Source organism: Ochotona princeps, chromosome 14 (genome assembly GCF_030435755.1).
Source record: "Ochotona princeps isolate mOchPri1 chromosome 14, mOchPri1.hap1, whole genome shotgun sequence".
NCBI lineage: Eukaryota > Metazoa > Chordata > Mammalia > Lagomorpha > Ochotonidae > Ochotona > Ochotona princeps.
The window spans coordinates 5,980,900-6,007,900 of record NC_080845.1 but is presented as its reverse complement, the minus strand read 5'-3'; the positions used below and the strand labels follow the sequence as shown (position 1 = coordinate 6,007,900).

General features: G+C 50.8%; 1 protein-coding gene across 1 annotated transcript in view; it reads left to right on the top strand.

The window, feature by feature from the left end:
• MVB12B (multivesicular body subunit 12B) overlaps positions 1 to 27,001 on the top strand; it is a 163,684-nt gene that overhangs the window by 86,138 nt on the left and 50,545 nt on the right. The window contains exon 7 of the mRNA XM_058672406.1: positions 14,540 to 14,634. Coding sequence (XP_058528389.1) covers positions 14,540 to 14,634 — 95 coding nt within the window. The remainder of the gene's footprint in view (positions 1 to 14,539; positions 14,635 to 27,001) is intronic.

Below are 27,001 nucleotides of genomic sequence, written 5' to 3'. Positions count from 1 at the left end.
AGAGGGCCTCTGAGTTTATGTGGGTCGCTTTCTGCTTGGGGTAGTGTGGGATCACTTTGAATATCCTTCTTGAGAAGCAGATGTTTTGTTTCCAGTTGAATAATGATATCAAGAATTGTAACTATTAGGAAAAATAGAATTGTCATCAGCACCGTTCTTTCAGCTGCCATTTTCTGAGCCTCATGTGCCCGACATCACGTGAACACTTCATAGGAGTTTACATATAGTCCCCAACTCGACCTGCTGGGAGGGGACTGACTAATTGTGTTCTTTTTGTCACAGTTGACAGAACTGACGCTCGGAGAGATCACGCTTCCCCAGGAGCAGACAGTTGGGATTAGAGAACCCGGGACTGGGCCCAGAGGTCAGCATCTTGCACTGCCTGCCCCCCAGGAGCCTTGGGGCTCCCCAGTTCTCAGAACTCTCTGCCTCCGTGTCTTCTGTGACCTCGGTGGGTGCAATCTTGCACAGAGCCTGGTTTAGCCACATTGCCCACAGCCCACCTCCTCCTCCTCAGCCACAGCTTTATTTTATGAACCAAGTTGTTTTCCAGGGCTTTGGAGATGGATTAGGCTCCGAGGAGGAGAATATTGCCTTGGGCTCTTTGTTCGGGGTGGGCTGTTTGCAGCCCCGTGGTTCACTGCCTGCCCCAAGCTCTCACGCACGTACCCTTTATGAATCTGAGCTTGGCAGCCACTCCACTCTAGAATTTTGGAAAAACAGATATTTTAGTAGGCTGGAAGAAGATGAAAAGCTCACAGTGCCCATATGTTCCTTGTTTTTAGAAGTAAGGTCAGTGAGATTTAGAGACTCTTTAAATATTTCAGTTTATAAGATCAGCACAGATCGTGTGGAATGGAATTGTGGTGCCCGTCCCGGATGGGGCTTTTGTCTTCATTTCTTTGCTGTGCGAGCTAGGTGTTTGAGCATTGCAGGGTTCACGTGTAGTCAGACATAAATGCCGTGAATAAACTTCATGATTGGAGCGTTGCTGCAGCCATGAAAGTTAATCTCCTTTTCTTATTTCGTTTTTAAAAGTAGTCAGGGACTTGAAAAATAACAGGTTGGTGCAAGGATTGTAACTTAAGGAACTAACAATTCCCAAGCTTTTAAAGGAGCGTATGGTCTCTGGCATTTTTCTAAGGAAGCGTTTTCTTCACTCACTTACATCTTCCCAGGTTGAGCTGTGACATTCACCTGAAATATTCCTGGGAATGGTTTGAAATTCATTGCAAGTGTGCATTTTTCCCCTGGGTTAGGAGTGGTGAAGGACACAGGGGTGGATTTTCCAAATTCCAGGACGTCTATGGAAGTCTGGGGTCTGAGTGGCGCTGCACCCAGGCCAGGCTGGGACACAGCCCCACCTCCCAGCCCCCACACCTGGTTCACCCTTCTCTCCGTGGGGTGAACGGAGATACATCAGAGTGTACCCTTGGTCCCTGTCCCAGACTCCTGGGAGACATGTCCAGGAGGGAGGGCCATGGTCAGCACCGTTGTGCAGCAGCCAAATGGTGGGCGCCGGGGCAGGTGGGGGGGGCCCTGTTCTGTGTCTTGGTGCAGATGAGTGGTCGCTGTGTGCTCGCTGGCAGCTCCTGTCACGTTCAAAGGAACATGCTCACTCTTCGTACGTCTTTGATTCTAAATATCTGAAGTAATTTGTCACTCTGGAGGAGGGTGTCATTAATAACCATTATTTAGGACTGCCGAGTGCGCCTCTCGGTATGCGAGTGTCTGAGTTAAGCAGGCACAAAATTGGCCTTGTTGGTGGTGAACAGTGCCTCCATCTTGATGGAGCCCCCCACGATGGAGTCATCCACTGTTCCCTTTGATCAGGAGAGGGTGATGATGGCGAGCGGCCCGGCCATGTCGTCCAGGGCGCAGAGACCCGGAGCTGCGTGTCACCACTGGGAAGTAGAGCCTCCTGAACGCTCACTGTGTTGTACTTCAAGAATTAAAAGACATCCTTCTGTTGAAACCCAGAGTTCAGAAACCCAGCTTCAGGTTCCACTTGATGTGGACCCCGGCAGGTCACACCTGGGCCGTGGGGATGGGGGGCAAGGGCCAGGGAAGCACCCCCCAGACCTTCCCACAGTGACTAAGGAAAAACACTGCTGCCCAGTGTATGGTAACGCACGTTGTTATTCTTTAACATTAAAATTCCACTAAAGTACTAATAATTACTGTTAATATGTTTCAGTGGAAACTTACAGGGAAAGAGCAGTAGTAGAAATGGTGTTTAAGGGAAAGCTGCCGGCATGATCAGAATGCAAATAAGTGTTATTAGCCTAATGATTTTGCCGTCGCCATGGTTGTGCGGCAGCAGTGTTGTGAATATGTCATCGGCACCCGTGAATTTGGAAAGTGTGTCAAAACACAACTTCAATTAGTTTGCTCTAATTATGGCTCAGGAGAGTTTGTAACTACATCACTCCTCATTAAAAGAGATTTTCTTATATGGATTAACGTAATATACAAAGGAAACTTTCAAAGTTCCCCACGCCATTTGTTCCCACCATGAGCTCGCTCAGAGTGGGCCTGATGGATTCAGGCCCCCTACTGTGGGCCAGGCAGAAGCAGGGGCCAGGGGGCCAGGCATGAGCTGCCGCAAGAAGGAACTGCAAGGGCTGAGAGGGACGGCAAGGGGCGGCTGTTCCCTCGTTCTGTTCTGCAATCTGCTAACTGCTCCAAGTGGCGTGACAGCCTGAGTCTTGATGACTTTCACAAGAGGTAAATGAGCCCTTCGGAAGCATTTGGTGGGGGGGACAGGAAGGCCGCCCAACCTCGTGACCCAATTGAGCATGCAAAGTCAGCCTTTGGCCCTGATGTAGGGTCCTGCAGGAAAGAACACAGGGAATTTGTTATTTTTGTTCATGTAGAACTACACAGTCTCTATGAAATTTCAATAGGAGCCTTTTCCTACAGTGAAGAGTACATGAGGGGAATGTAGCCTCTCCACCAGACTCAGCTGCAGTTACAATGCAGTCACCAAGCTTCGGCCACTGAAAAGCAACAAAAGCAAGTTCTCGTCCTATTGCCAACTTTGCCCTCGGCTGACTGCAGCGGTTCCCTTCTGATGGGTTTGGGTTAGCCACACCCTGTCACCCTGTCACCCTGTCACCCTAGCTTAGTCAGCTGAACAAGTCTGTTCTGAGCAGCGGACCTCAGGAGCATTGCAGCTTCACAGCTTGGGGAGCTCAGTGGTGCCTCTGGCTCCCAGGGCGATGTTTTAGAATGCCGGCTCTGATTTGCAGCTAGATGGTCCCAACCAGAGACCATTTTTGCTCAGTGAAGTAAGTCAATCCCAAAATGACAAATACCATATGCTCTCTCTAGTATAAGGGAAACCATCATGCAAATTGGAATGTATGTATCACCATGGAGTAATAGAGACTACCATATCCAGATGTGAAGACACTATGCGACATGCATCCCTACTTCCAAGTCAAAGATGGACTCCCAATGAAACTGTTGGACTTATCTAGACAATGAGACGATAGACTGTCTGCTATTGTCTGTACCAACAATGTTGGGGCACACTTAAATAACAGGCTGATGGAGTTATAACTCCTTATGAGGGACTGTACTATTGTAACAATACAGGGAAAAATCAGTTGGGGTGGGAATTTGGAGGGGGAAATCCCAAGCTCTATGGAATTGTATCATAAAATTCAAACTTAAAAATAAAAATTAAAAAACAAATAGAATGCTGGCTCTGGAGGCTAGCTGTGGGTTGTCCTCTTGCAGAATGCAGAATATCCAAGAGACAGCTTTGAGTGCATTTTAGTTGGCCTTTACTTTTTTTTTATGTACTCCCTTTGTCATTATTTTTGCTGAGTAGCATCTGGAATGTATGTGTGTGCATGTGATGAACAACTTGGGCCTGATGTACCATTATCTCGGCATGTTTTGTCTCCTCTGAGACTTGGGGATAAGAGTGCCTCTGTCACAGGATTACTGGGAGGGCTCTCTGGGGGACATCGCAGGGGCCATGCTTGGTGTGCGGTGGCCAGCATGCTGGTTGCTTGCTGTCTTTGTCCAGCAGTTGTTCCCTTAGACCTCCCCTTGGCCACCTTCCGGCTCCAGTCCCAGGGATTCCCTGGGAGCAGAGTCTTGCTCACAGAGGCAAGGGGAGCAGCTGGGAAGGGGTTAAGATGGCAATTGTGTGATTCTTCCAGGCTTTCTCCCAGTTCTGCGATAATTTGATGAAGAACTTCACCCTAATTAAATATTCAAATTAGGAATAAGTGTCAATATGGCTTCCCATTGCCTGAAATGATGATTAATTGTATTCAAAACTCCAGTGGCCCACCGTAATCTAAACCAAACCGTTGTTCTTGATTATTTCTGTGCTGCACTCGCCATGTTTTTGTTTTAAGATTTAAACTAGTAATTGATCTACCATATGCTGTGGAGCTGCATATACTGTAAAGCTGTATGTGGAGGAACTCGGGGAGTTTGGAATCGTGATTTCCTTAGGTTTCCCGTGACAGCTTTTTCCCCCTTGTCCAACACAGAGTGATTTGGCTGAGAGGCAGAGGGAGGAGTGTCTGTGTGTTCCCCATGAGGAAAACTCATTACATAGCCAAGTTGTCGGGGGGAAGTTACACTGACCACAGCAAATGGGTGAATGGAAAGGGACCAGTTCTGTGTCTGTGCTTGTGCTCCAGAGGGTCCTGGGGAGGCAGCCAGGCAGAGCGGCAAGTGCAGGAAGTCAGATCCTGGCCCAGCTGGCTCAGCCAGGACCTGGCGTCTCTGAGCCATTTCCTCCCTCTGTAGATACTGCTCTCCCTGCTGGGCTGTTTAGATGAGAGGGGAGTGTGCAACAGCTGAGCGTTCAGGAAGCCATGCCAGTCATCGGCACAGACTGCTAGAGGAGCACCTGCTTCCCCCAGAAAGCCTCCCCGAGCAGCTGAGTCCCAGCCCACGTCACGGTGCTCCAAGGACCCGTGCTACCTGTGACTTGCAGGGGTCCTCGCCTGGGCCACAGTCGTAACTGTCTCGTTGCTCGGCCCTTCCCCACTACCACACTCTTTGCTCTCTGCAGATGGGGTCTAACGTGGTGCCTGGCATACGGCAGACTCCACAGATGGGCGGCATTTGGGCAATTTTTTCCATGCCATTGTTTTACAATCGAAGCATATGGCCTTGGAGTCCTTCACTAAGGACTCCTTTACAACTTTCTGAGCTTTTTAACTTGTGGTGTGGGAAATTTTACATATGTGCTTCCGTTTACCTGTAGCTGAGTTCCTAAAGAGGAAGAAGTGCTTCCCTTTAGTGCCTTAAACTAATTGTGTACCAAATGTAGTGCCTAGCATGTAGTAGAAGCCCAATTAAAGATGAGAGGACCAAGTCAGTGGCAGTCCGCTCATTAGAGCAGCCTGTTATGCCTGCTGATACGAGCATTGTGTTTCTTGGGTGCGTCCGGAGTTGTTTTAGGACTGGACATGGCCATTTTGTGAGACAGGGCTGATCACTGTAGAGGCAGTGGGCCTGTTTGAGGTTTTGCTAAACCCACTTGTCTTTATTGGTGCCACGAAACCAAAGAGCTTAGTTTCATCAGATTGTGAAAAATGATCATAAACTGGTTTCTTTCTGAGGTTGGCACTGAAATCAGTAAGAAAAATCGCACCTAAAAATGTTTTAGGCCGAGTCCTTGAAGTAACTGACTGTATTTTAGTGAACCCAAGTCATGAGAAATAATAGCACTGCGAGGCCACTTCAGAGAATTGGTGGAAATGCAGATCATGAACACCGTGTGTGGGTGTCCTCCCGCAACTTCGGGTCTCCAGGTCTCGATTGTAACTCAGCGCGTTGGTGTGGAAGCGCAGGGGACCTGGAGTAGGAATCCTGGCTCGGAGCTCATTCAGGAGGAGCCGGGCTGGGCTGGCCCTGCAGCTGAGAATGATTCATTTTAATTACCTTCCAGGGCCATCCAGGGCCTGAGCATATGGTCCTTAAGAAGCTCGGCTCCCCGAACTGTCAGCGCTTGTGGGCAGCAGTCAGGGACCTCTTTTTGACACCATTGACCAGCCCTGGAGAGCGGATGCTCTAGAAGGTGCTTATTAAAATGCCAGCAGGTGCAGCTCAGGTCCCCTTCCCTGTGACTCCCTCACCCAGCTTGTGCCAGGTGTTTTATAAGAGCCTTTTTCTTCATTAAGTGGCATTCATTAAGCACGTCCTTCCACCTGGCACAGAAGCTGTGCGTCACAGCTGACTTCTTCCCAGTGGCGGCTTGCAGAACAAAGTGGGATTTCATTTAGCCCTTTGCCGTGTTCTTCCCATCCGGCCACCTCAGCTCAGCTCTTGTCGAATTTGTGCGTTTCTTCTGCCCTGACTCTCCCCTCCCCTAGTTTTCTGTTTCCTTTGCAGCCTGACTCTGGCCCTTGTCCACCCACAGACACCTCCCCTTAAGCGCTCAGCACAGGGCTGGCTGCGCTCACCAGCACCGTCCCTTCTCACTCTCCCAAAGCTTTGAGAACACGTCTGCTTTTTTGCCATCTTCTCTTTCTGATAAAAAGGAAAACAATTTCTCTTTAAAAATTGAATCTTTAAAACATATTTAAAAAGGAGATGGGAAAATCCACACCTCGCCTTCAAGGCCTGTGTGGTCAACAACAAGAGCCCATCCCTGGTCCCTGAGCTGCCCCGGCCCCGGGGACTCACCTCTGTGATCTGTCACACCCATCACAGTCGTGTCTGTGCCCGTCCCTGGTCCCTGAGTTGCTCTGGCCCAGGGACTCACTTCTGATCTGTCACACCCATCTCATTCGTGTCTGTGCTAGGCGGTTACACGCGTGTTCTCAGGTGGAAGTGCTGTGGGGTTGTTTGTGACCTGCCATCCTGTGGCTTTCCTGCCTGGTGGCTCTGTAGTCAGGTTTTCCTTTTCCTTTCAGTCATGTCTGTGAGATTTGGCCCTGCTGACAGCAGATGTCTGCCTCACCTCCCCTGCTTGTTCTGTTCTCCTGCGGTCTCTGTAAATGCCCCACACCAGCCACACCTCTTCCTGTGGGGTCATCAGCTCCACCCCCATCACTCCCTTTACCAAAGCGACACTTTTCCTCACAGCTGGGCCCACTTCGGCTCTCTGTCCCATTCCACTCTCCCCGACCTCCAACCTAGCACTAGAATATTCCAAATCAGTTACATCATGTTATTTCAGGTTTTGATCAGAGCATAAGAATGAAAAACTTGGATTTTGTCACTGCCCAAGAGCATTCAGGTCCAGACTCTGGCAAACACTGTCTAAAGTCAGCCCGTGTCCTGTCTGAGGCCCACGTGAGCCGAGGTCTTGTGACCAAGCGAGGTGTTGGCGTCACCGTGCCCAGTCTTGACTCACCATCTCCCCCTTCAGGCTGCAACTCTGCTGTGCTTGTCCCACTCAGCTCCGTCCCCAGTCCTATTGCTCGTGGTGCATGATTTCAAAAGAAAAGGGATGTAGCCTCATGGTAACCCAAGAGAGCAAAGAATTTCTGCATCACAGCCTTCTTCACCTTGTACCCTGTGACTCCATTGTTCTCAGCACCGGAGCAGCAGAGGCCAAGTCTCAAGTGCCCTGGGGCGTGTGGTGGACAAGCCCTCTCATTGCCTTTTCTGGGACACTGTGAGCCCTATTGGTTTTATATTTAGGGCTTTTGTTTGTTTTCTTTTAAACGATTTATTTATTTGAAAGGCAGAGTTGGAGGGAGAGCAGAAGAGACAGATGTTCCATCAGCTGGTTCATTCCCTAGGTGACTGCATCAGCTTGAGCCTGGGCTAGGCTGAAGCCAGGACCAGGACTCCATCTGGTTTTTCCCATGTAGGTGTAGGGCCCAAGCACCCAGCCCATCTTCTGCTGCTTTTTTCAGGCCATAAGCAGGGAGCTGGATTGGAAGTAGCAGTGCCCGTATGGTTTTCCAGCAATGTAGACTGTTGCACCCTCACAGTCAGCCCCTATTTAGGTCTTCCTAAAGGAAACGGGAGTCTGTCCAGCTTTAATGATGATGGATGTGTGATTAATGGCTCATGTTCAGAGTGTACGGTTTGGAGAGTTATCCTATGTGTGTGCACCTGGGAACTCAGCAGGAGGCCTATGAGTGTCCCCTCCTGCCCTGTAAGTTCCCATGTGGTCCCCCTGCCAAGGCAGCCACCAACCAGCTTCCTGTCCTGGTGCACTAGTCTGCATTCTTTAGAATTTTCTCCAAGTGGAATCACCCACAGATCGATGTGGATCTTCTGCCTCCTGTGTGCTTCGCAGCTGCATTCTGAGATTTATCCATTGTGCGTGGAAGCCACAGCCTGCTCCTTCTTCATAGCTGGGTAATACCGCTTGCAGGATATACCACAGCGTAACAGGTGACCTGTTACTGGGCATCTGGGTCTAGTGCTTGAAAGTGCACTTCTGCACCAATCTTTGTCCCTGAGTTTTCCTTCCTCTCAGGTGAATCTAGCTGGGCTGAGCAGCTGCATGCTGTTTTCTGTTTGTTGTCTGACATTCCTGTCTCTGTGCGTGAGGACTTCCTTGCCGGCAGTGGCACTGCCGTCATTCTAGTGGCTACAGGAATGACACGCTGTGAGTTTGTTTTGCATCTCATTAAGGGGTCCTGGCATGAAGAGTCTTTATCAGCAAACTCACTGTTTGCATTTTCTTCAGTGAATTATGAGTTTTATGGCCATTTTAAAATTGAATTGTCTTCTTTTAACTTGTGAAAGTTCTGTGTTTTTCCTAGACATAACTTGAATACGTGTTTGGTAAACATTTTCTTCGGGTCTGTGATTTCCCTTGTCATTCTTTAACAGCATCTTTTGAACAGCAAGTAATTTAAATGTTGATGGAGTTCAGCTTATTGATTTTTTTTCTTGTATAGTTTGTGCTTTTCAGTATCCTATTTAAGAAAACAGCAAGTGAAGCCTCGGGATCATGGAAACAGTTGTGACCTTGAGAACTCTCTGAAATTGTGAATCCCCAGAGGTCGTGGAGCACACACCACAAACAGCTGCTCCAGAGGGGGTTTTGATATGATTTTAGGGGCTGGTGTCATGGTATTGTGGGTTAAGCCACCACCTACAAATGGCAGCACCCCAGATCAGCAATGGTTTGGGTCCTAGATGCTCTGTTTCCAATCCTGAGACAAAAGCAGAAGGGGGCCCCTGCCAGCCACAGGAGACAGCTGGGTGGAGTTGCGAGTGTGCCTAAGCTCTGGAGTGTATTCACATGCTCCTCTCTCTCCCTCCCTCCCTTCCCCCCGCCTTTCTCTCCCTCTGTAACTCTGCCTTTTCAAATACATTAACTCATTTAAAAAAATATGACTTGTAGCCCCTGCAAAATAGGGTGGAAATTACTATTTCATGCCACAAGTCAGTGTGGCTGTAAGGGTTCTTGCGTCAGTGTGTGGGGCAGGTGTCTGAGCCCAGGAGTCGGCCTCCGCTCGGCCCCCACCCCCAGACACCACCCTAGACAGCCTGAGAGGTCTACAGGGGCCGCCGCCCCTCAGCCGGGGCTGTCTTCCTCATATGTGGCCGCTGGGTCCACAAGATTAATGGTAACATTTTAAAAATTCACACGGACCTGGAATCAGCACTAGAAAATACTGATTTAAATTAACAAGGAAAAAGCAGAATCCCATCAAAGGAAATAAATCGTACTGGCAACTATTGTCACATAATAAAATGTATTCTATAACTGAAGGGCTTTTATATGGAGCTGTCTACAGCTTAGTGGCCATGTTAATTGAATAAGGTGCCTAAGACCGACTTGGGGGAAAAAAATGAAATTTCCCTCAGCATCTATTTAGCTGGAGCCTTTGTCAGCCGTGTGCACAGCGCTAACCTATTTGTTGCAGAACAGCGATGCCTCCTACAGGGAGACCAGCAGCTGCAGGTCCCAGCGTGGCTGTGTGCCCTGTCCCCTCTGGGCAGTTCTGTGGAAGGGGCAGGTGTGGAAGGCCAAGTGCTGCTCTAGTCACCATTCCCCTTGCCACATGGATCTGCAGTGACAATCCACTATTTACATCAAGCGGCCCGTTGGTCTCTGAGGTTTGGGCCCTTGTTCCAGAGGCCTAAGACCTAGGGATGATGCCAGTGGGTCTGCCTCTCCAGGTGCCATCATGTATAACCCTTACCCACAGCTCCAGGTCAGCTTCTTCTAGGCTGCAGCCACCCTTTGTGAACCCCCCTAAAATCTAGAAAACAGTAGTCTCTCCTGGTCCCCCCCCCAAGGCAGCTGTGCTGGCAGACTGGCTGTCCATGGCCCAGCGCCATTGCTTCCCTGGACGTGTGTCTTGTTGGGCACCGTCAAGCACCTGCCCGTCCCTCCCCTATCTTGGCTTGGATGCTGCCCTTGGGGCAAGTGTTTGGTGTCAGGGTCTGGGGGGCCCTCATGCCTTCCTTCTCTCCTCCTCCAGGAACAGTGACAGGGTTGGGGCATTCCAATAGTCTTATTATACTGTTCAGTTGTGGAAAGAGAAACCAGAGTGTTGGGTTAACCTGTCACAATCCCAAGTATAAAGATAAGGGTTTAAATACATTTATTAACTAGATGCAATGGGCAGAGGGATGGACTCAGGTCATTAATTAGCCTTCTGAAATATTTTAAGAGACTATAAAATACTTCATTGAAACAGTTGTACCATAATTTTCTAACCAATCCCCTGTTGTCTGATATTTCATTTGAATCTGGTTTTTTGCTTCATAAGCAATACCACGATGAATATGTTCACTGTTTATGAAAACTATCCATGAATCAGAAATAGTTGCTTTTTCCAAACCATTAAGCAACTCAGTCCCGAGCATGAGACGGATGCAAGTGGGGCACCTTCCTAGGAACATCCCCAAATTCTCTCTCATTACAAGTCCAGTTCTTCCATCCATTCAACACACATGATGTCATCTTGGGGGATTTCCTACTGTTGTGCAGGTGTCCTCGTATGCTAGGCCCTGTTCTCAACTCTGCAGGTGCCAAGAGAAAGTGTAACAAGTCCCATGCTGTGGTGATGCAGAAGCGGACCAGACATCCTGCAGAGCGGGACAGGCTCTAACAGGAGAGGAAGAAGGGTTGTAGGGAGTGAGTGGCTGGAGGTGGAGCCCTTCAGAGGGGCCAGCATGGCAGGTCCTTGGCGGGAAGCTCTGGCAGGCAGAGGAGGCAGCGTCTAGGGAGTTGGGCGGGGGGGGGGGGAATGCCAGGCGAGGGGAACCACACACCCAAAGGCCCTGAGGTAGGGGTGAGCACAGGGGCTGGAGGAACAAGAAGCAGCTGCTGACACTGGCAGAAGCAAGTGCAGGGAGGAGCATTGGACACCAACTGGCAGGACCTCAAGCCCATGGGGTGGGTGGTTTCAATGTCGCTGTGACACAAAGGGCAGACATGGGTGGGTTTGTGATGCTTTAGCATCAAGGCCATCATGAACAGTATGCTAGATCATGCCAAGGTGGCAGCCCCAGGTGCCCAGTCCAGCCTGGGACTGACCCAGCAGATGTTTTAAAAAAAAAAGGATGGTTGGGATCTTGTAGGATGAATAGGAGTTTAATGTAGGTTAGGAAGGGTGGGGACTGTGTGATGAGGGAGCAACATAGATGAAGAATCAATCAGTAAGGCCAATTCAAAAGGTTTGAAACTTGCTCTCTGTGAGGGAGGGAGCAGCAGTGTTGGGGCAGCCTGGAGAGGCAGTGGTTGTGCTGGAGTTCTGAGGCCTGGTGTGTGGCTGTGCAGAAGGCTGCTTGGGAAGTAGGCAGGATGGAAAACAAGTGACTGGGAACCCAGGCGGGCTGCAGCTGTGGAAGGGCTGCAGGAGGGGGAGGGAGGAAGCGAGCCAGGCCAGGCCCTGGGAGGGAGCTTGAGAGGCATGCAAAGATGTTAAGAGTCCACTGCCCAAGAGGAGAGAGCGTTGGCACCAGGAGGCCCCAAAGGATGGGCAGCGGAGCCAGGCACCCTGCTCTCTGTGGTGCTGTGCACTGCCTGGTAAAGCCCTGTGTGCCATGGAGTGTCCTCAGCACTGTTCCCACGGAGGGTCTGCAGCAGCAATGAAGGCAGTCTGGGGACAGTCTCCTTCGTCGCAGCATCTGCCATCCTCCTCCTGTTGCAGCCCCTTGTGCAGCCACATGCGGGCAGCCATTTAGAATTGTTGCATGGATCTGGTCACATCTCTGTTTCACAACCCTTCAAAGTCATGTCAGAGATTGTGCCAGGGGCCCCTGTTCTTAGGCCCTGTGGCCCTCCCAGGCCCTGACCTCCTGCTGGGTCTTCCTGCTGGTCAGACTTCCTGCTGCTGTGAGAGTGCTGAGAGCTTAAGAATGTAACCTCCTCCCCGTTCCCTTAGTGCCACTTCCTTGGGCAGCCTGCCCTGCCCTGCCCTTACAGCAATTTGGTCTTCTGCTTCTGTGTGTTATCACACTTGGAAGTGAGGATTCGTGTAACTGTGTTGTCTTCCTGTCCCCCGCCATCTTGCCACTGCTGAGTCCCCATGGATCTGCAGTGCTGTGTGTTTGCCCTCAGTAGCAGGGTGCCCCTGTGCCATCACCCAAGCATGCCTGTCTTCCAAAGCCCAGCCACTGCCCACCTTCTAAACTCCTGGGCTCACAGTGCTGCCATGCTGTGCTGACAGTGCAGTGGTCTGGGCAGGGTGCACCCTTTAGGGAACTGGGGCTTAGAGATCTGAACCTGACAGTGCTGAGCACCATTCTTCCTCGGCTCCTGCAGATTCCCTCACTGGGCCCATGTTGTGGGGATGAGACATGCAGTCATTTAGAGGGCCCACACTGGCTTTCCTATTCTGCCATTCCTGTCAGCATGACTAATAACGTCTAGACCAGAGCCCTCACTTCCACTGAGCCGCCTCCCACCCCACTCACACTCCATGACTGCCACCAGGGTTGTTGCGAGGAGCCATAAGAAGTGTGTGACATCCACGTACCCAAAGCCTCACACCTGGCAGTGCTCTCTGCAGAATCACTTGTTACCATTCAAGTTCTGCTCAGCCACCCCCACAAGCAATAATTCACTCTCCTGTCTGGGCAGCTCCACTGACCAAGTGCTATGGCCAAAGACATTGATCAGTGCTTGGAACCTTCACAGCTGCTCTCACGGTTTCGGTGTTTCCAGCCTGGCCCAGGGCCACATCTGCTGCTGACACATGCAAGGAACAGCTTCCCGTGGTACACCTGCTGCACCTGGTCCCCAAGGTCAGGCCTATGTGTGTGTAGCAACTCTACACAATGGGCTAGCAGCCTGCTGTGCTGGGATAGGTGGAGCAGGACTTGCAAACCTCCATTTCCAGGGATGCAACCTAGGGCTGTGACACAGCATTTGGTGTCCTCACCAGTTAGGCCCAAGCCTACCTGTCCAGCTTCTTTTCCAGTGGATGCTCTAACCAACTTGTTGGCTTTCCCTGGCCACTTGTGGGCTCCTTTCACTCTTCTGCACTCAGAGGTGCCATGAGGTCCAGTCCCTTTTGACAACATCTTGTCTCTCTCACACTCGCCAGCACCCAACGGCTTTTGTGCATTGATGGCAGGCTCAGCGCCAGCAGCCACCACCGGCTGTGTCCGTGTGTGCCTGCTTGCTGTCACTGCACAGCCCGCACACAGTCCTAATCCATTGGAGACCCCTCAGGTGGCTCAGCATGGCTGCTCTGCAGTGCAGGTGTGTGCACACACGCCCTCAGCACTCCCCTTGACCCTGCCGGACCTCTGCTGGTTTCAGCTGCTGCTTGACTGTGGAGAACTTTCCACCCAGCAGTCCTTCTGGAAGGTCACATGTGTTCCATGTGGGGCAGACAATGACTGACAGATTGCCTTAGTATGCTCCGCCGCCAGCCTTCCCTCATGGAAGGCAGGCTATGGCCCAAGCCCAGGCTGCAGAGCCGCTCCAAGCCAGGTAATAGGCAGCCACCCACACAGAGGTTTAGCGCTAGTGGTTTCCTCCAGACCTGTTGATTCTAAGTGCTTTTTCCTATTATTTTAATCTTTCTTATCAACATTTATTGAAGGCAGCTGGTGGCGGTGCTGAATGGATTATGTACTCATGACCAGATTCTCAGCTGTGTGGCCAGTGTGGCCTTCAGCAGCCCGCACCTGAGCTGTGAACCACAGCCGCGGGTCCATCATCAAAGACACTTTCACACACCCGTGCGCTGCCATGGCTCCTGGCACACCTATAGGCATGGTAGTTCAGACAAGTGTGCACTGTTCTGCTTTTTGGATGTAAGCAAAGAGAGAAAGGGGAGAATGGAACAAACCAAGGTTTGCCTCAGGACCTGGGGTTGGGTTCTTTTGTCCTGGTGGTAGAGGTCTAAGTCAAATCACCACTTTCTTGGAATACCCAAGACACACCAGGAGACTTACAAAGCCCTTTTCTCCTTCTGATGGCCTTCCTAGAATGGAGAAGGTGGCTGCTGGTCTCTGGAAACCCCTGTATCCCATGGGAGAGCTGCAGTGGGCCAGGGCCAGGGGCTCTCGCTCTTCCTGCTTCTGCTACAATGAGACTGTCCGTGGCATCAGGCACTTCCTGAGTCTTGGCGAATGCCCCGCGCTGCTTGTAACCTCCCTTTCTCCTCTGTCTCTTTCTCAGGCACATCTCCCTAACGCTGCCTGCCACCTTCCGCGGCAGGAACAGCACCCGGACGGACTATGAGTACCAGCACTCCAATTTGTATGCCATATCAGGTACGTGGAACCACGGGTCAGGCCAGCTCCAGGGTCTGTGTCCCGGGCGCCACCTCGCTCGACATGCCCTGTGCCTCCTGGAGGCCTCTGTCTGTCTCGCCTCTCTCCTGCCTTCTCCTTTGTGTCACCACAGCTCCAAGGGAAGGGCCACATACGCAGCACGCTTTGAGAGTAATGATGAAAAACAACGTGCCAATTTCACAAGCTTGAAGGGAGGTGCCCAGAGAAAACTCAGCACATTGTTCACCCGCCAGGCCCCGGGCAGGCCTCTCCTGGGAACCCTGGCGTGGTGCCGGGCTGAGCTAGGCCTGCTCGCCCGCCTGTTTCTGAGGCTATCCCCACCTCTCATTTCTCATCTCCAGGTCATGTCCAGAGGGTACACTGGCAGCCTGTCCCTCACAGCCCCAGAGCGGGAGCCTGTGATTTCTGAACTCAGCCTTGAAATTGATAGTGTTACCTTGGCAGGGACTTCATCAGTTCTAGTTTCCCTTTTCACCTTCGCCCAGGGAGGGGAAGCTTAGAAGCCTTATTACAGACTTGAGATTCATTAGGTGCTTGGCAGCACAGGTGACTTGTTAAGTGCTGCGGCAGCCCACAAACTCACCTGTGATTACCCTGGGCCGCCGGTGGGGCATTCGTGCACCCAGGGGAAGTGGCAAGTCGGGGCTACTTACCAGCACATGCCCGTAATGGTGAGTGACATTTCCAACGCAGGAACATGGCATTCATTCATGTACCATAATGAATCAGTTATTTAAAAGGTAATCTTTTTTTTTTTCTAAAAATTGCAACTTCAGGTTACTAAATAGATGAAATAGAACAATAGCATAATTCTTGTCAGTATTAGTTTTTCTCACTATGATCACTCCCTAATAGGTTTGGAAGTGTAAGCAAAAGCCAGTTGTTGCATTTCCTGCCGGGCTGGGGAGGGGTGGGCTGTGCTGAGACCCTGGGCCTGGCTGTGCTCCAGAAGCCAGGCTCTCCTGTGGTGAGGAAGCATGTTTGTCTAAGGAAAGCATCTCCTGGGAGAGTGCCTTTTGTGCTGCAGCTATTTCAGCAGAGTCGACAAGAAGCATAACAAGTGTGGAAAGATGACCTATTGCGTAGAAAAGCTGAATATTTCCCCAGATGCTTAGTGGCAGAGTGGTGCATAACAGGCCCATGAAACCTGGCCGGGCGGCCCGGGCTGGTGCGCGTACGAGCAAAGCTTTGGCAAAACAGGCGACTTTTCCCCTGCAGCTTGCAAATCTTTTTCCAGCTGCAGTGTTGGGCTCCACCCACCTTACCTGAATCCTCTGATGGCTTTTCCAGCTGTTGGCATTTCTGCAGAGAAAGGCCCGCCATGTGAAATCGCCCCCAATTTGGCAAGAATACCACTGGCTGCCTCTGGGCTGCCATTTCCTTGCCCCGCCGCCACCGCTTGGATGAGGTGTTGTCTCGGTTCATTTCTGCTGGTAGTTTAGCGATACCAAGGTAACAGCCTCAAGACGCAGGGGGAGCCATTTAGAAACTTCCTCTTTCTTTTATGTAAGTGGCAGTCAACTGGGTTTTATCTTCCAAACAGAGGCAGTTGAGGCTCCCACCCATGGCAGCAGGCAGCTCTGGCCTCTTTCACGGCTGCGGGCACCAAATTGCTGTGCCAGGGCCTAGGGCTGCTTTTAGTGATGCTGCCAGAAATACCCTACTGGGCCCACTGGCTCCATCAGGCCTGCAAGCTCAGCACTGGGCAGCGAGGGCACAGCTGGGAAGCCTGCCCACCCCCCACTGGCCACTGCCTGCAAGCCATTCTGGCTGGAAGGGAGCGGAGATCCTGCTTCACCCCCTCCCACCTCGCCGGCAGTATTTGGCACTGAACAGCCCATATCAGTTTGGTATTGCAAAGTTGGAGTTTCTAAGGTGGAGCATGCCATAGGCCCTGGCTGTGATGCAGAGCCAATGCTCTGGTTCCTGGAGTTCTGCTGATGGTGAAGCAAGTCCTCAAACTGCACTTTGTCCTTCAGAACAGGCTGTGGGACGTGTGTTCACCACCCCCCCCAGATCTGAGCTCTCAGCATGAGCTTCTGGTGTGCTGGGTGTCCTTGGTGAAGATGGCAGACCCTCGCCCCCTAGAGCAAGGGGGTCCTTTCCCACGCCAAGCCAACTGCAGAACAGTGTCACAGCAGCTTAAGAAACAGCCCACACACATTAAAGCTGTTCTGGCCTCACCACTCTGCAATGTTCTCTCAATGTCATGCTCTTCTAAGCTTGCGTGAAGGCAGTTTGCTCCTCCAAGTGTGCACTCAAAGGCATTGCCCAGGAAGCCCATAGGTATCAGCAGAAGATAGTTTGTAGCTCCAGCCCCTGACACTCATGAGATGTTTATGGAGGGAAGAAAGGCCTTTAGTCCAGTGTCTGCCATATTCAGGGACCTCCCTGTAAGACCTCTAGGGCCCATGGCTGCCCTGGCTTGCCACTGGAATGCCTGGGTGGCAGCCACCACCTCTGACCACCCTGACTTGTCTCTGCATAGTCCTCCTGCGCATTCAGGTCGTCAGCAGTGAGCATGCTGATTCCATTGGCTGCACTCGACCAGCCGCTGTGTCCACGTGTGGCATGAAGCACTCTCACTGACTTTGCCTGGAGAGCTGCGGAGGCTGTGTCCTGTGGCCTCTCATCTGATGCATTAATCACAGTGGTTGTGAAACAAACTTTTACCCTTACACTTTCTCTTCTAGAAACTTCTAGAAAATGCTTACAGATGTGCAAAAAGTCTTACCCATGTAGTTTTCCATCTTTGCTTTTTAAAAATAATCCTCCAGGAGGAGCTCCAGGACCAATGTTGTAGCACGGTGGGTTAGGTCACTGCCTCCAATGTTGGCATCCCACATGGGTCCTGGCTCAAGTCCCAACTGCCCCACTTCCAATCCAGCTCCCTGATAATGTCCCTGAGATGACAATAGAGGATGGCTCGGGGACCCACATGGAAGACCTAGATGGAGCTCCAGACTCCTCACTTTGCTGTGGCTCAGCCCCTGCCATTGTGGCCATGTGGGGACGGAACTGGTCAATAGAAGAGATCTTTCTCTGTCTGCACACACACTCTTTCCTCTCTGTGCCTTTAAAACAAATAAGTAAATCTTTATTTAAAAAGATACCGTTTGTACTGCTGGTTGAGTAATGGATATATCTTAAAGACAAATAGTTGAATTATGAAACACCCATACAATGACTTTAAACTGAGCCATCCTAAAGATGATGATTTAAATATATGTGCATGAATATTGTTAAGGGTGTGTTTGCAGAGGGGATGCAACTGAGAGGAATGGGAAGATGATTAACTAGAATGTGCAAAGTGACCTCATTTCAGAATCATGCATCAGTGGCCCAGAAAGACCCGCTGTAAGGCACTGACCATGATTATCTTCTCCAGCTTTTCTTCTCTTCTCTTTGCTTGGTGTCCTTACTATTCTGCATTTTTCTGTAATAGCTATGTTGCTGCTATAATGAGAAAAACAGGAGCGAATGGTATATATGTCCCTGGAGGGTCCCATGGGATGGTACATGTATATTCTGGGTTGGCTTTACAGGATGGTCCAGGTGTGTCCCAAGTGAGCCCCATCAGATGGTCTGGGTGTATCCCAGATGGGCCCTACGGGATGATCCAAGTCGGCTCCATGGGATGGTCCAGTTGTGCCTCTGGTGAGCCTCCTGGGATGGTTTGGGTGGGCCCCACAGGATGGTCCAGATGTGTCCCTCCTAATGAGCCCCATGGGTTGGTCCGGGTGGGCCCCCACAGGATGGTTCAGGTGCCTCCCTGGTAAACCCCACAGGATGGTCCGGGTGCATCCTTGGTGGACCCTCCATCCCTGTTGTTCACCTCAGTTGCTTTCAGATTGCTCGCAAACCACCTGATTCATAATAGGATTTTGAATTTTACTCCTGGATATGATGGAAGTCATGTCCAGACCATCTATCAGTAATATTTTTGTCGTCCTTCTTTGAAAACTATTTTTTCTGTTATCAAATCCCCTGAAACCAGTGCCACAAGATGGTTTATTTAGTTCTGACATCATCGTCCATGTGTGTGTCTGGATTGAGTGTGAATGCTGGGTGCTCAAGCCATCCCCTCATCTGTCTTGCTCTTCAAATCCACCATGTGAATGTTGTTCTGCTCTTGTGAGTTTTATCATGGTTTTCTGTAATGCAGGAGATGGAAATAAAATGATCGTTTGACTCAGTCTGCTGTCTGCCTACATTAGGGTCAACAAACTAACCAGCAGAGCCTACAGTGTGTTTTTGTGTGCCCTGTGAGCTGCAGATGGTTCCGGCATTCTTTAGTAGTTGTGGAAAAGGAGTGGTGCTTAGTAACTTGATAATTACGTGATATTCAGATTCCACTGTTGCTAGACATAGCTTTATTGGAACCCAGCTGTGCTGCTCTCTCTACACTGTGGTGGCAGAGCTGAGTAAAGCAGACGCTGTCGCTGAGGCACCATGTGCTGATGGTCCTGTCCACGTTGTTAGTCCTGAGCAGTGGCACTGCTCATTCGTGTTGCTTTCTTGTTCTGAACCTCGTTTCAAGAACCTGTTTTTGTGCTGTGTGTGTTCTTGGTGAGCAGCAGTCTGTGCTTCTGGGCTCTGTTGCTGCCCCACCTCCTGCATCCCCTAGACATGAGGCCTTTATGCTGGGCGCTGTTGCTGCCTCACCTCCTGCACGCCCTAGACATGATGCCTTTATGCTGGGCGCTGTTGCTGCCCCACCTCCTGCACCCCCTAGACATGAGGCCTCTAAGAGCTTGTTCCTGGGAGGGCTGTCTGCAGAAACATGCTTTCTCTAGACTACCCCAGCTCTGCCTGAACCACTTGCAAGGGAGCTTCTCCCCACAGTCTTGTCATGCAGTGCTAGAAGCTGGCAGCCTCCCCTCTTCTTTCCCTTAGAAGTTTTAAAATGTTTAGATGTCTGATCATTCATTCATTCATTTCTGCTTCACCTAGTCCAGAGAGATTTAAAGTAGCTCCAAGATACTTACAGGGAAATGAAGGTGGAACTGAGAAACTAGGGGTGAAGGCAAACAGGAGAGAAGTCAGGTGCATCAGTGCGCAGGGAGCATGAGCTGGCTCTGCGCTGCCAACTTTAGCTTCATAGGGATGGGATGGAAACAGACTGCTTGCTGGGAGAACTCATTCCTTTTTGGATCCCAGAAAGGAGCTGTCCCCACCCGGAGACCCTGTGGAGGAGGCGACAGCCATGTGCATCCATGGGAAGCTGGAGAGGGAGTGACAGCCTGCTCTGTCGAGAGGCGTGCAGTTGTTTACTGTAGACACACTTTCCCACATTAAATGCACGTCAACACCAAGCAGTGTCTGCACCCCACCAGACTGCGGTCCCCAGGGCCGGTGGGAGCTATGTTCACACTCATGTGGGGGCGGGGCATAGCCACTCATGCTGAAGCTTGAATGAGGTATTTTTTTTTTTAAGATTTTATTATTGTTATTCGAAAGCCGGATATACACAGAGGAGGAGAGACAGAGAGGAAGATCTTCCATCCGATGTTTTTCACTCCCCAAGTGAGCCGCAACGGGCCGGTGTGCACCGATCCGATGGAGGGAACCAGGAACCTCTTCCGGGTCTCCCACGCGGGTGCAGGGTCCCAATGCATTGGGCCGTCCTCAACTGCTTTCCCAGGCCACAAGCAGGGAGCTGGATGGGAAGTGGTGCTGCCAGGTTTAGAACCGGCGCCCATATGGGATCCCGGGGCTTTCAAGGCGAGGACTTTAGCCGCTAGGCCACGCCGCCGGGCCCTTGAACGAGGTATTCTTTTTTTTTTTTTTTTTTTTTTTTTTTTTTTTTTTTTTTTAATTTTATTTTAAATTCATTAATTACATTGTATTATGTGACACAGTTTCATAGGTACTGGGATTCTCCCCACCCCTCCCCAAACCCTCCCACCATGGTGGATTCCTCCACTGAACGAGGTATTCTTAAGGAGTGTTCTCATGCTGGGCCTGCACCTCGGCGTGTCAGGGCAGGCACGTCTGGCGACCCCCTGCCCAGAGCTGCCACAGAGGTTTCCTGTGAAGAGAAGCTCTGCCCTGAAAAACCCAGTCTTGCTTCTTCCAACCTGGGGATGAGTCTCATCCATCGTGGAAGATCACTGTGGGAGACGAAGTTGTGCTGCCCTGTTTGGTTACTGCTGGTCTGTATTTCCAAGTGTGGAATTTTTAACCAAAGAAGACTTGTCTTTCTCCTGTATTAAAACTGTGAGAAGTAGAACATCTCAAATCCAAGTGGATTCAGGGCGAGCCACCGTGTAGACCTGCAGGGAGCAGTGGCTTAACCTCCTTGTGCCCTGAGAACACAGACCCAGTGGCACCAGGCTAATCAGGTTTAAAAACAATGCATGTGGAGGGGGGAGAAGGGTAGAGCTAGGCACACAGCTGGGCCAGACGGAAGGTCCCCAAGGTGTGTCCTGGAAGCCTTAGGCACGCTGGCCATCACGCATTTAGCATTGATTGCACTTTTCAGATGTTTGTTGTTGGGGTTTTGCTTTTTGTTTGGTTATAAAAACTGGCTTAGTGCCTCCATAGCTATTCTCTTTTAAAAAGTAGGGCTCTCTGAAGACATTTAACACCAAGAAGGCCAGGAGTGTGGTCCTGTCCAAGCCGCGATCTCATCAGTACAGGAGGAGGAGGAGGATTTTATCCGTAACGAGGAACTGTGAATAAGCCATGTAGCTCTGACATTGGACTAGGAAAGCACAAAGCAATTAAAAATAATTAATGATTTCTGAATATCAGCCTTCTCCATGCAGTTTTAATCTACTCCTCATTTAAATTGGAAGATGGACACTTAATTATCAGTATTATGAAATTTGTGATTTATATAGTTCATCCAGTTGGATTAAATTTCTGCCAGTAGTCTTCATCTTATGATGAAGAAAGTCTGTGTATCTTGCAGTGTGATCATTTAAAACTCAATTGGCCATGTACCAGTTACAAACAGAGCGCCTGTCATCTGTGGGGATTTTATTTTTCTCTCTCAATTAGGAAAAAACAAATCTCACCTGGAAAAGTGAAAAGCCACCACAAGATTTTAGTGCTGGGGAAGGCCCACACGGTAGGACAATGAAAACTGGAAACGAACACAATAGAATCCCCGACAGGCAGTGTTCTCGGGGTCTGTGGCGGGAGCCGACTGTTTCGCGCAAAGAGATCGTGGTCGTGGCCTGCGGGATGAGCATCTGTGCTGCGTGCTTGTGTGTGTGCGCGTGGCTTCCCTTTCCCACGTGTGTGGGTGAATGTCAGCCCCCTCTTGGGTGGAGTGTGTTACTCATAACCACCGACGAGGAAAGGAGCCCAGGGCAACGTCAGGGCAGGCTCTGGCTTCCTGGGGGCCCCTTTGTCTGCAGAGGACGTGTGCTCATGGCTGCATGTAGCCTGGCATGTCACACCCTGCTTCCCCCTCTTTTCTGCTGAGCATTTTCAGAACCATCTAGAACTTGTTGGTGAGAGGATAGGAGCGTTTCTGGGAACGTGGCAGACGACCCAGGGCGGAGCATTCGTTTGGCACAGCCATAGTTGATAGCATAAGGGGAGCATTGCTGATTGGGGTGAACACACACACACACGCTAATGGTGCATGAATCAAGGAGGGCATCCGTCATTTTAAAGGCATATAAATTTTTATCATCACCTATAACAGCCTTTCCTTCCCTTGTCTATCCATCTCTTCCTGCCCCAACTGACAACAATATCGAGTATAAAGAAAAATACAGTAAGAAAAAGAAGAAATGGATGGGAGCGGATGGGGAATTGATCGTGCAGCGTATTTGTATATCCTGATGTAAAAGGTGCCGCTGACAGGTGGCCAGGTTTGCTCTGTACACAACCATGTGTGTGCTGTCAGGCGCACGCACGCTGCCTTGTTTCGATTGATGAATTGCCTGCTTTCTTGATTAAACCTTCCGTCACTTAAGAAACAGAAAGCCTGTGTTTAGATGGCAGAGTGGGACATGTCAAAAAAATCTGTCTCCTCTACCTTTGTGCAGATGTTGGGCGCAGACTGTAACATGTATTATTAAAATGAATGTGGCATTTACTGTGCATTAGTTCCTTTCCTGGGAGAAAAGACTGTAAATTATATGCTAATAATAAGCTTTAACCCTTTCGAAATGCACAAGATTTAAGAGTGCAAATATTCATGTAGGCCTGGCTAATTGGATGTGCTTTTATACATCCTCCGCGGTGCTGTGTCACTGAAGTTAATGAACAGCGTGTGCGGGCAGACACGCGGGGCACACGGCGGTGCTCACCTCCTGGAATTTGCCGCTGTGCGAGTGCCTCCTCTCAGATTTCATGGGGAGCCAGATCCCAGGAGCTCTGCCCTGGGCGCTGGGCCCTGTTACTTCCGATTAAGCCAAGACTGTGCCCAGTTCCCCCGGCAAGTCCTCTGAGCTGAGCGTGAAGGGTGCTCCTCTCCTCACCCTCCTGGCGGGAAGCAGGCTTTGGTGCTGTCCTCCTTGAGCCTCAGCACATGGCCAGGTGGCAGACTTGTTCTCCAGAGAACAGCTTGGGCCCCCTTGGGTCCTCGGCTCACACCTCTGCTCCCGCCGCCCCAGCCCACTGCCAGCTACATGCCTTGAGACCTCATCCTGGCAGGGTAGAGGCTGTGGGCAGTTGGCTCCCACTCATCCCGCATCATCTGCTGCCTGTATTCCTGCTTTGTGGGTTTCTCCATGTCCCCTTCAGGGGCCTTTACCCCTGCCCCACCCTGGTAGCTCAGATCACCTTACCTTTTCTTCCTTCTGCTCTACCCACAGTCTCGAGAGCCTGTTCCCAGACTGCTTTTTCCACAAAGCTTTTCCTTTCTCTCTCCACCTGTTTTAACTCTATCACCTGCCCCAGTTTATCACCCACAGCTCTTCGTTGGGGAGATTTCACCTGCAAGTGCCCAGAGAGGGTAGAGACTGTTTGAGTGGATGGTGGCAGCAGAGGTTTTAAGTAAACAAAAGGCTGGGGAACCTCGTCCCGTCTCTGCTCATTCACCAGACACACAGCTGCCCTGTGCCCTGAGAGCAGCAGGCTCAGCCTGTGATTGCCAGGGCCTCTGCGGTCAGAAGCACAGGGGGCAGAACCTGGGCTCTGCTGCTTCTGGACATGGCCCAGAAAAGCCATGCCTAGCCACCCAGCTGTGCACTGCCCAACACGCATGCTTGGATGGTGGCTCCAGGAGCTGTGCAAGAGTCCCGCTCCGCGCTGTCATGGCTGAGTCAAGCAGTGCTGGCTCTCGTGCCTGTGAGAGACAGAGCTGCAGAAACTGCCCGCTGCTTTCCCTGAATTGTTGGGAGGGTGCAGAACACAGGAGGGCCTTTGCCAACCACTGAAGCCTGCAGGCTTGCTGCTTCTGGCCACCAGCACCTCCCTTGCAGGGCTCTGATTCCAGGAGCCCAAAGATTTGTTAAGAATTTTTTACTAGGGACACGTTGGCTCAAGCCCAGGACAGCCCTTGCCCTCAGCTGAGACTCCTTGCTCTGGCTCTGGTATCTACTATTGCTTCTCAGGATGCTTGGAGAAAATTTCCACCAAGACATTTGAAACAGCAGGCCCCCTGACGTGACTCTCAGCTGGCCTCATGCCCCATCACTGTTACTTCTAGTAAGAGCCATAAGCTATTACCCAGGGAGGTGACAGAGTGATGGCTCAGGGGCAGGAAGAAAAACAGCCCTGGGCTTTTCTTCGGGAAAATGCCCTGGGGGCTGACTTTGCTGCTGGCTTTCCTTTCAGTTGCTCCACAGCCTGAGAAAGGAAAAACTTTCCCTTCTCTTTATCACCAAAAAACACCATCAGATAACTGACATTGAAGTGCTCTTTAAAGGATGGCCCCCACTCCGCCTCTCTCTCCCTCTCTCTTTCTCTCTGTCTCTCGCTCTCTCTCTTGCTCTTTCTCTCTCTCTCGCTCTCTCTCAGCTCTGGTTCCAGGTTTGGTTTTTAAGTGTGGCTGAGTGTGACTGGCTCTAGTTTGTCCAGCCACCTCCCTTGAGTGAAGCAGTAAGGACAGGGGCAAGGGGATGAGCCCTGGCAGGATCTCAAGTGCTGGGGTATGGCCCTGGCCCTTTTCCATGAGATGTGGTATCAGGCGCAACACGCATCCCTGCTGGGTCTAAATTCCCATGTTTCTCAGCAACTGCAGAGACCACATGGACCATTTCATCATGAGTGTAGCACACCTGATATTCTTCAGAAGCTGCCTAAGTGTCAGGTGTTGCTAAGGGACCCTACTCCCAGGGTTGACAGCGTGTAGGAAGGGGCCTAGTGTGTCTGAGGGCGCATGTGCAGTTACTGTCCCTGGAACCCACAGGCATTGCCTATGGATACAACTCAAGCATGAGCTCCATGAAGAACCCTCAGAGGAAGGCCCCCTCCTCTCTGCAGGCCCCTCCTGGTTCTCCTCCTGGCTAATTGCCTGAGTGCAGACTGCAGAGAAATGGGAAAACCATGGAGCACCCTTCGCCCAGCTCCTCCTTTGGTCTCAGCCCTGTGGGGTCTGCTGGGGGCTGAATGACAACACCCCCCACCCAGGGACAGCTTCCATCAAATTTGTCTCTTATTTCTCAGTCTGTCGTGGTCTCTCTCAGAATAACAGACTATCAACCGAGAGGAAGATAGGCCATAATTGCAGTAGCTTCTTTTGTTTAAATACATTTAGGAAGCTGAAGTTGCTTTTACTTTATTAAAATGGATTGAACTAATTTATTTAATAAAACGCAGCCCTCCTCTGGCTCTTAAACCATGTACAAAACTAACAGGCACTTGCCCTTGCATTTTGTCATAAATCCCAACAAGCCCTCACCAAGAAAGCCTCTTACCAATGGGGGAAATGGGTTTTGGCCCAGAGTTACTCCCCTGGTAAGTGACAGAGCCAAGCTTGACCTCTGCTTCCAGAGCTGGTGTTCCAAACCAGCCCATCCAGGTGCTCTGGCCACACAGGGAAGTACAAGCCCTAGAGTGGGTTGTGCTAGAATGACCTTGGTGCATTGCATCTCGGCCTTGTTTAAAATTATAGACAGGCCCCGGGTAGTCTCCTGTGAGATCCTGCAGTGAAGCCCTGGATGCTTGACTGATAGCAGTCCCGAGGCCCAAGGGCCTTGTGGACAATAGGCAACTCCCCTGTGGGCTTGTGCCAGGCAGGACGGGAGGTGGGCAGCACAGGTGTCATGTCCTTGGTAAGGGATTTTGCCTTCCCCCACCTTTGTTTGTAAAATGGGGGAGACTGTGATTTGTGGCAGATACGAGGGCGATAGGACACAAGGCTGTGGTTGCTGCATATGTTTCTGCAGCTGTGATTGTTTCATAGCCTTTTCTCTGGTGCTAGCTCAGACCTAGAAAGGCGGGTCCTGGCTATGTCAAAAAACCCCGAGGCTCTGGTCTTGATGTTGTAGAACTTTCAGGGAGCTCTGGGCACTAGATGCCTGCTTGCTGTAGTTGTAGCCCTGCAAAGAAAGTGGGCAGCCACACCACAGTGACTTGGTTCTAGTTCTCCTGCACCCCACTCAGGAGCAGAGGTCCTGTTTGAATTGACAGTCACCAGGCCCATCATTCCTCCCTGAAATAAAGCTACATCCTCTAGACTGGCTTTCCCAAGAGCTAATCTGTGCTGAAATCAAGCCCCAGATCACTGACCATTTGAGACCCCAAGCTGCCAGCTGTCCAAGTGGTTCTAGACCATGGCCGTCAAATCCCAGGCCCATTTTAATAAATGTTTGCTTTATTAAAAAAAAAAAAATCCCAGGCCCAGCTTCCCCTCCCACCTGGTTCCATCCCGCCCCTGCATTCTCCCAGTGACCACAGTAACATGTTATCAGTTCGTGTTAGTGTGTTTCCACTCCCAGTACTTTCCAGAGCACAGACTTAGGTGTTGGCAGGACTGGGCAGGGAGAAGCTAGACAGAGCACAGCTCCCGACAGGGAGGGCAGATACTATTCTTGGGCCGCAACCCAGTGTGTGCCTCAGCCTGCAGTTACTGGTCATAGGACCAAAGAGGCCCATCCAGTGAAAATGTGACACCACCTTTCGCTTGTGGACAAAATGCCTGAACTAGCCATTGCCATTCATTTGCTGCTTGTGTTCCAGACACGGAATACGTTATCCCTCTTTTTATTAATGGCCAGTGACAGTTCTAAACCTGTTTGTGTTTAGAAAATGTCTTCAGTGCTCCAGCCCCGAGTTTGGGTTGGATGTATTTATCACCTGTCCCAGAGAACAGGGCCCTTCTTCCTCAGATGTGTCTTACGATTGTCTTTGAGACAATGAGTAATGCAGAACTCCTGTCCAAGGTTGAGACCCTCTGTTAGAGAGCCATCTCTTACGCCTGGCTTGTTTTATAGTGCCA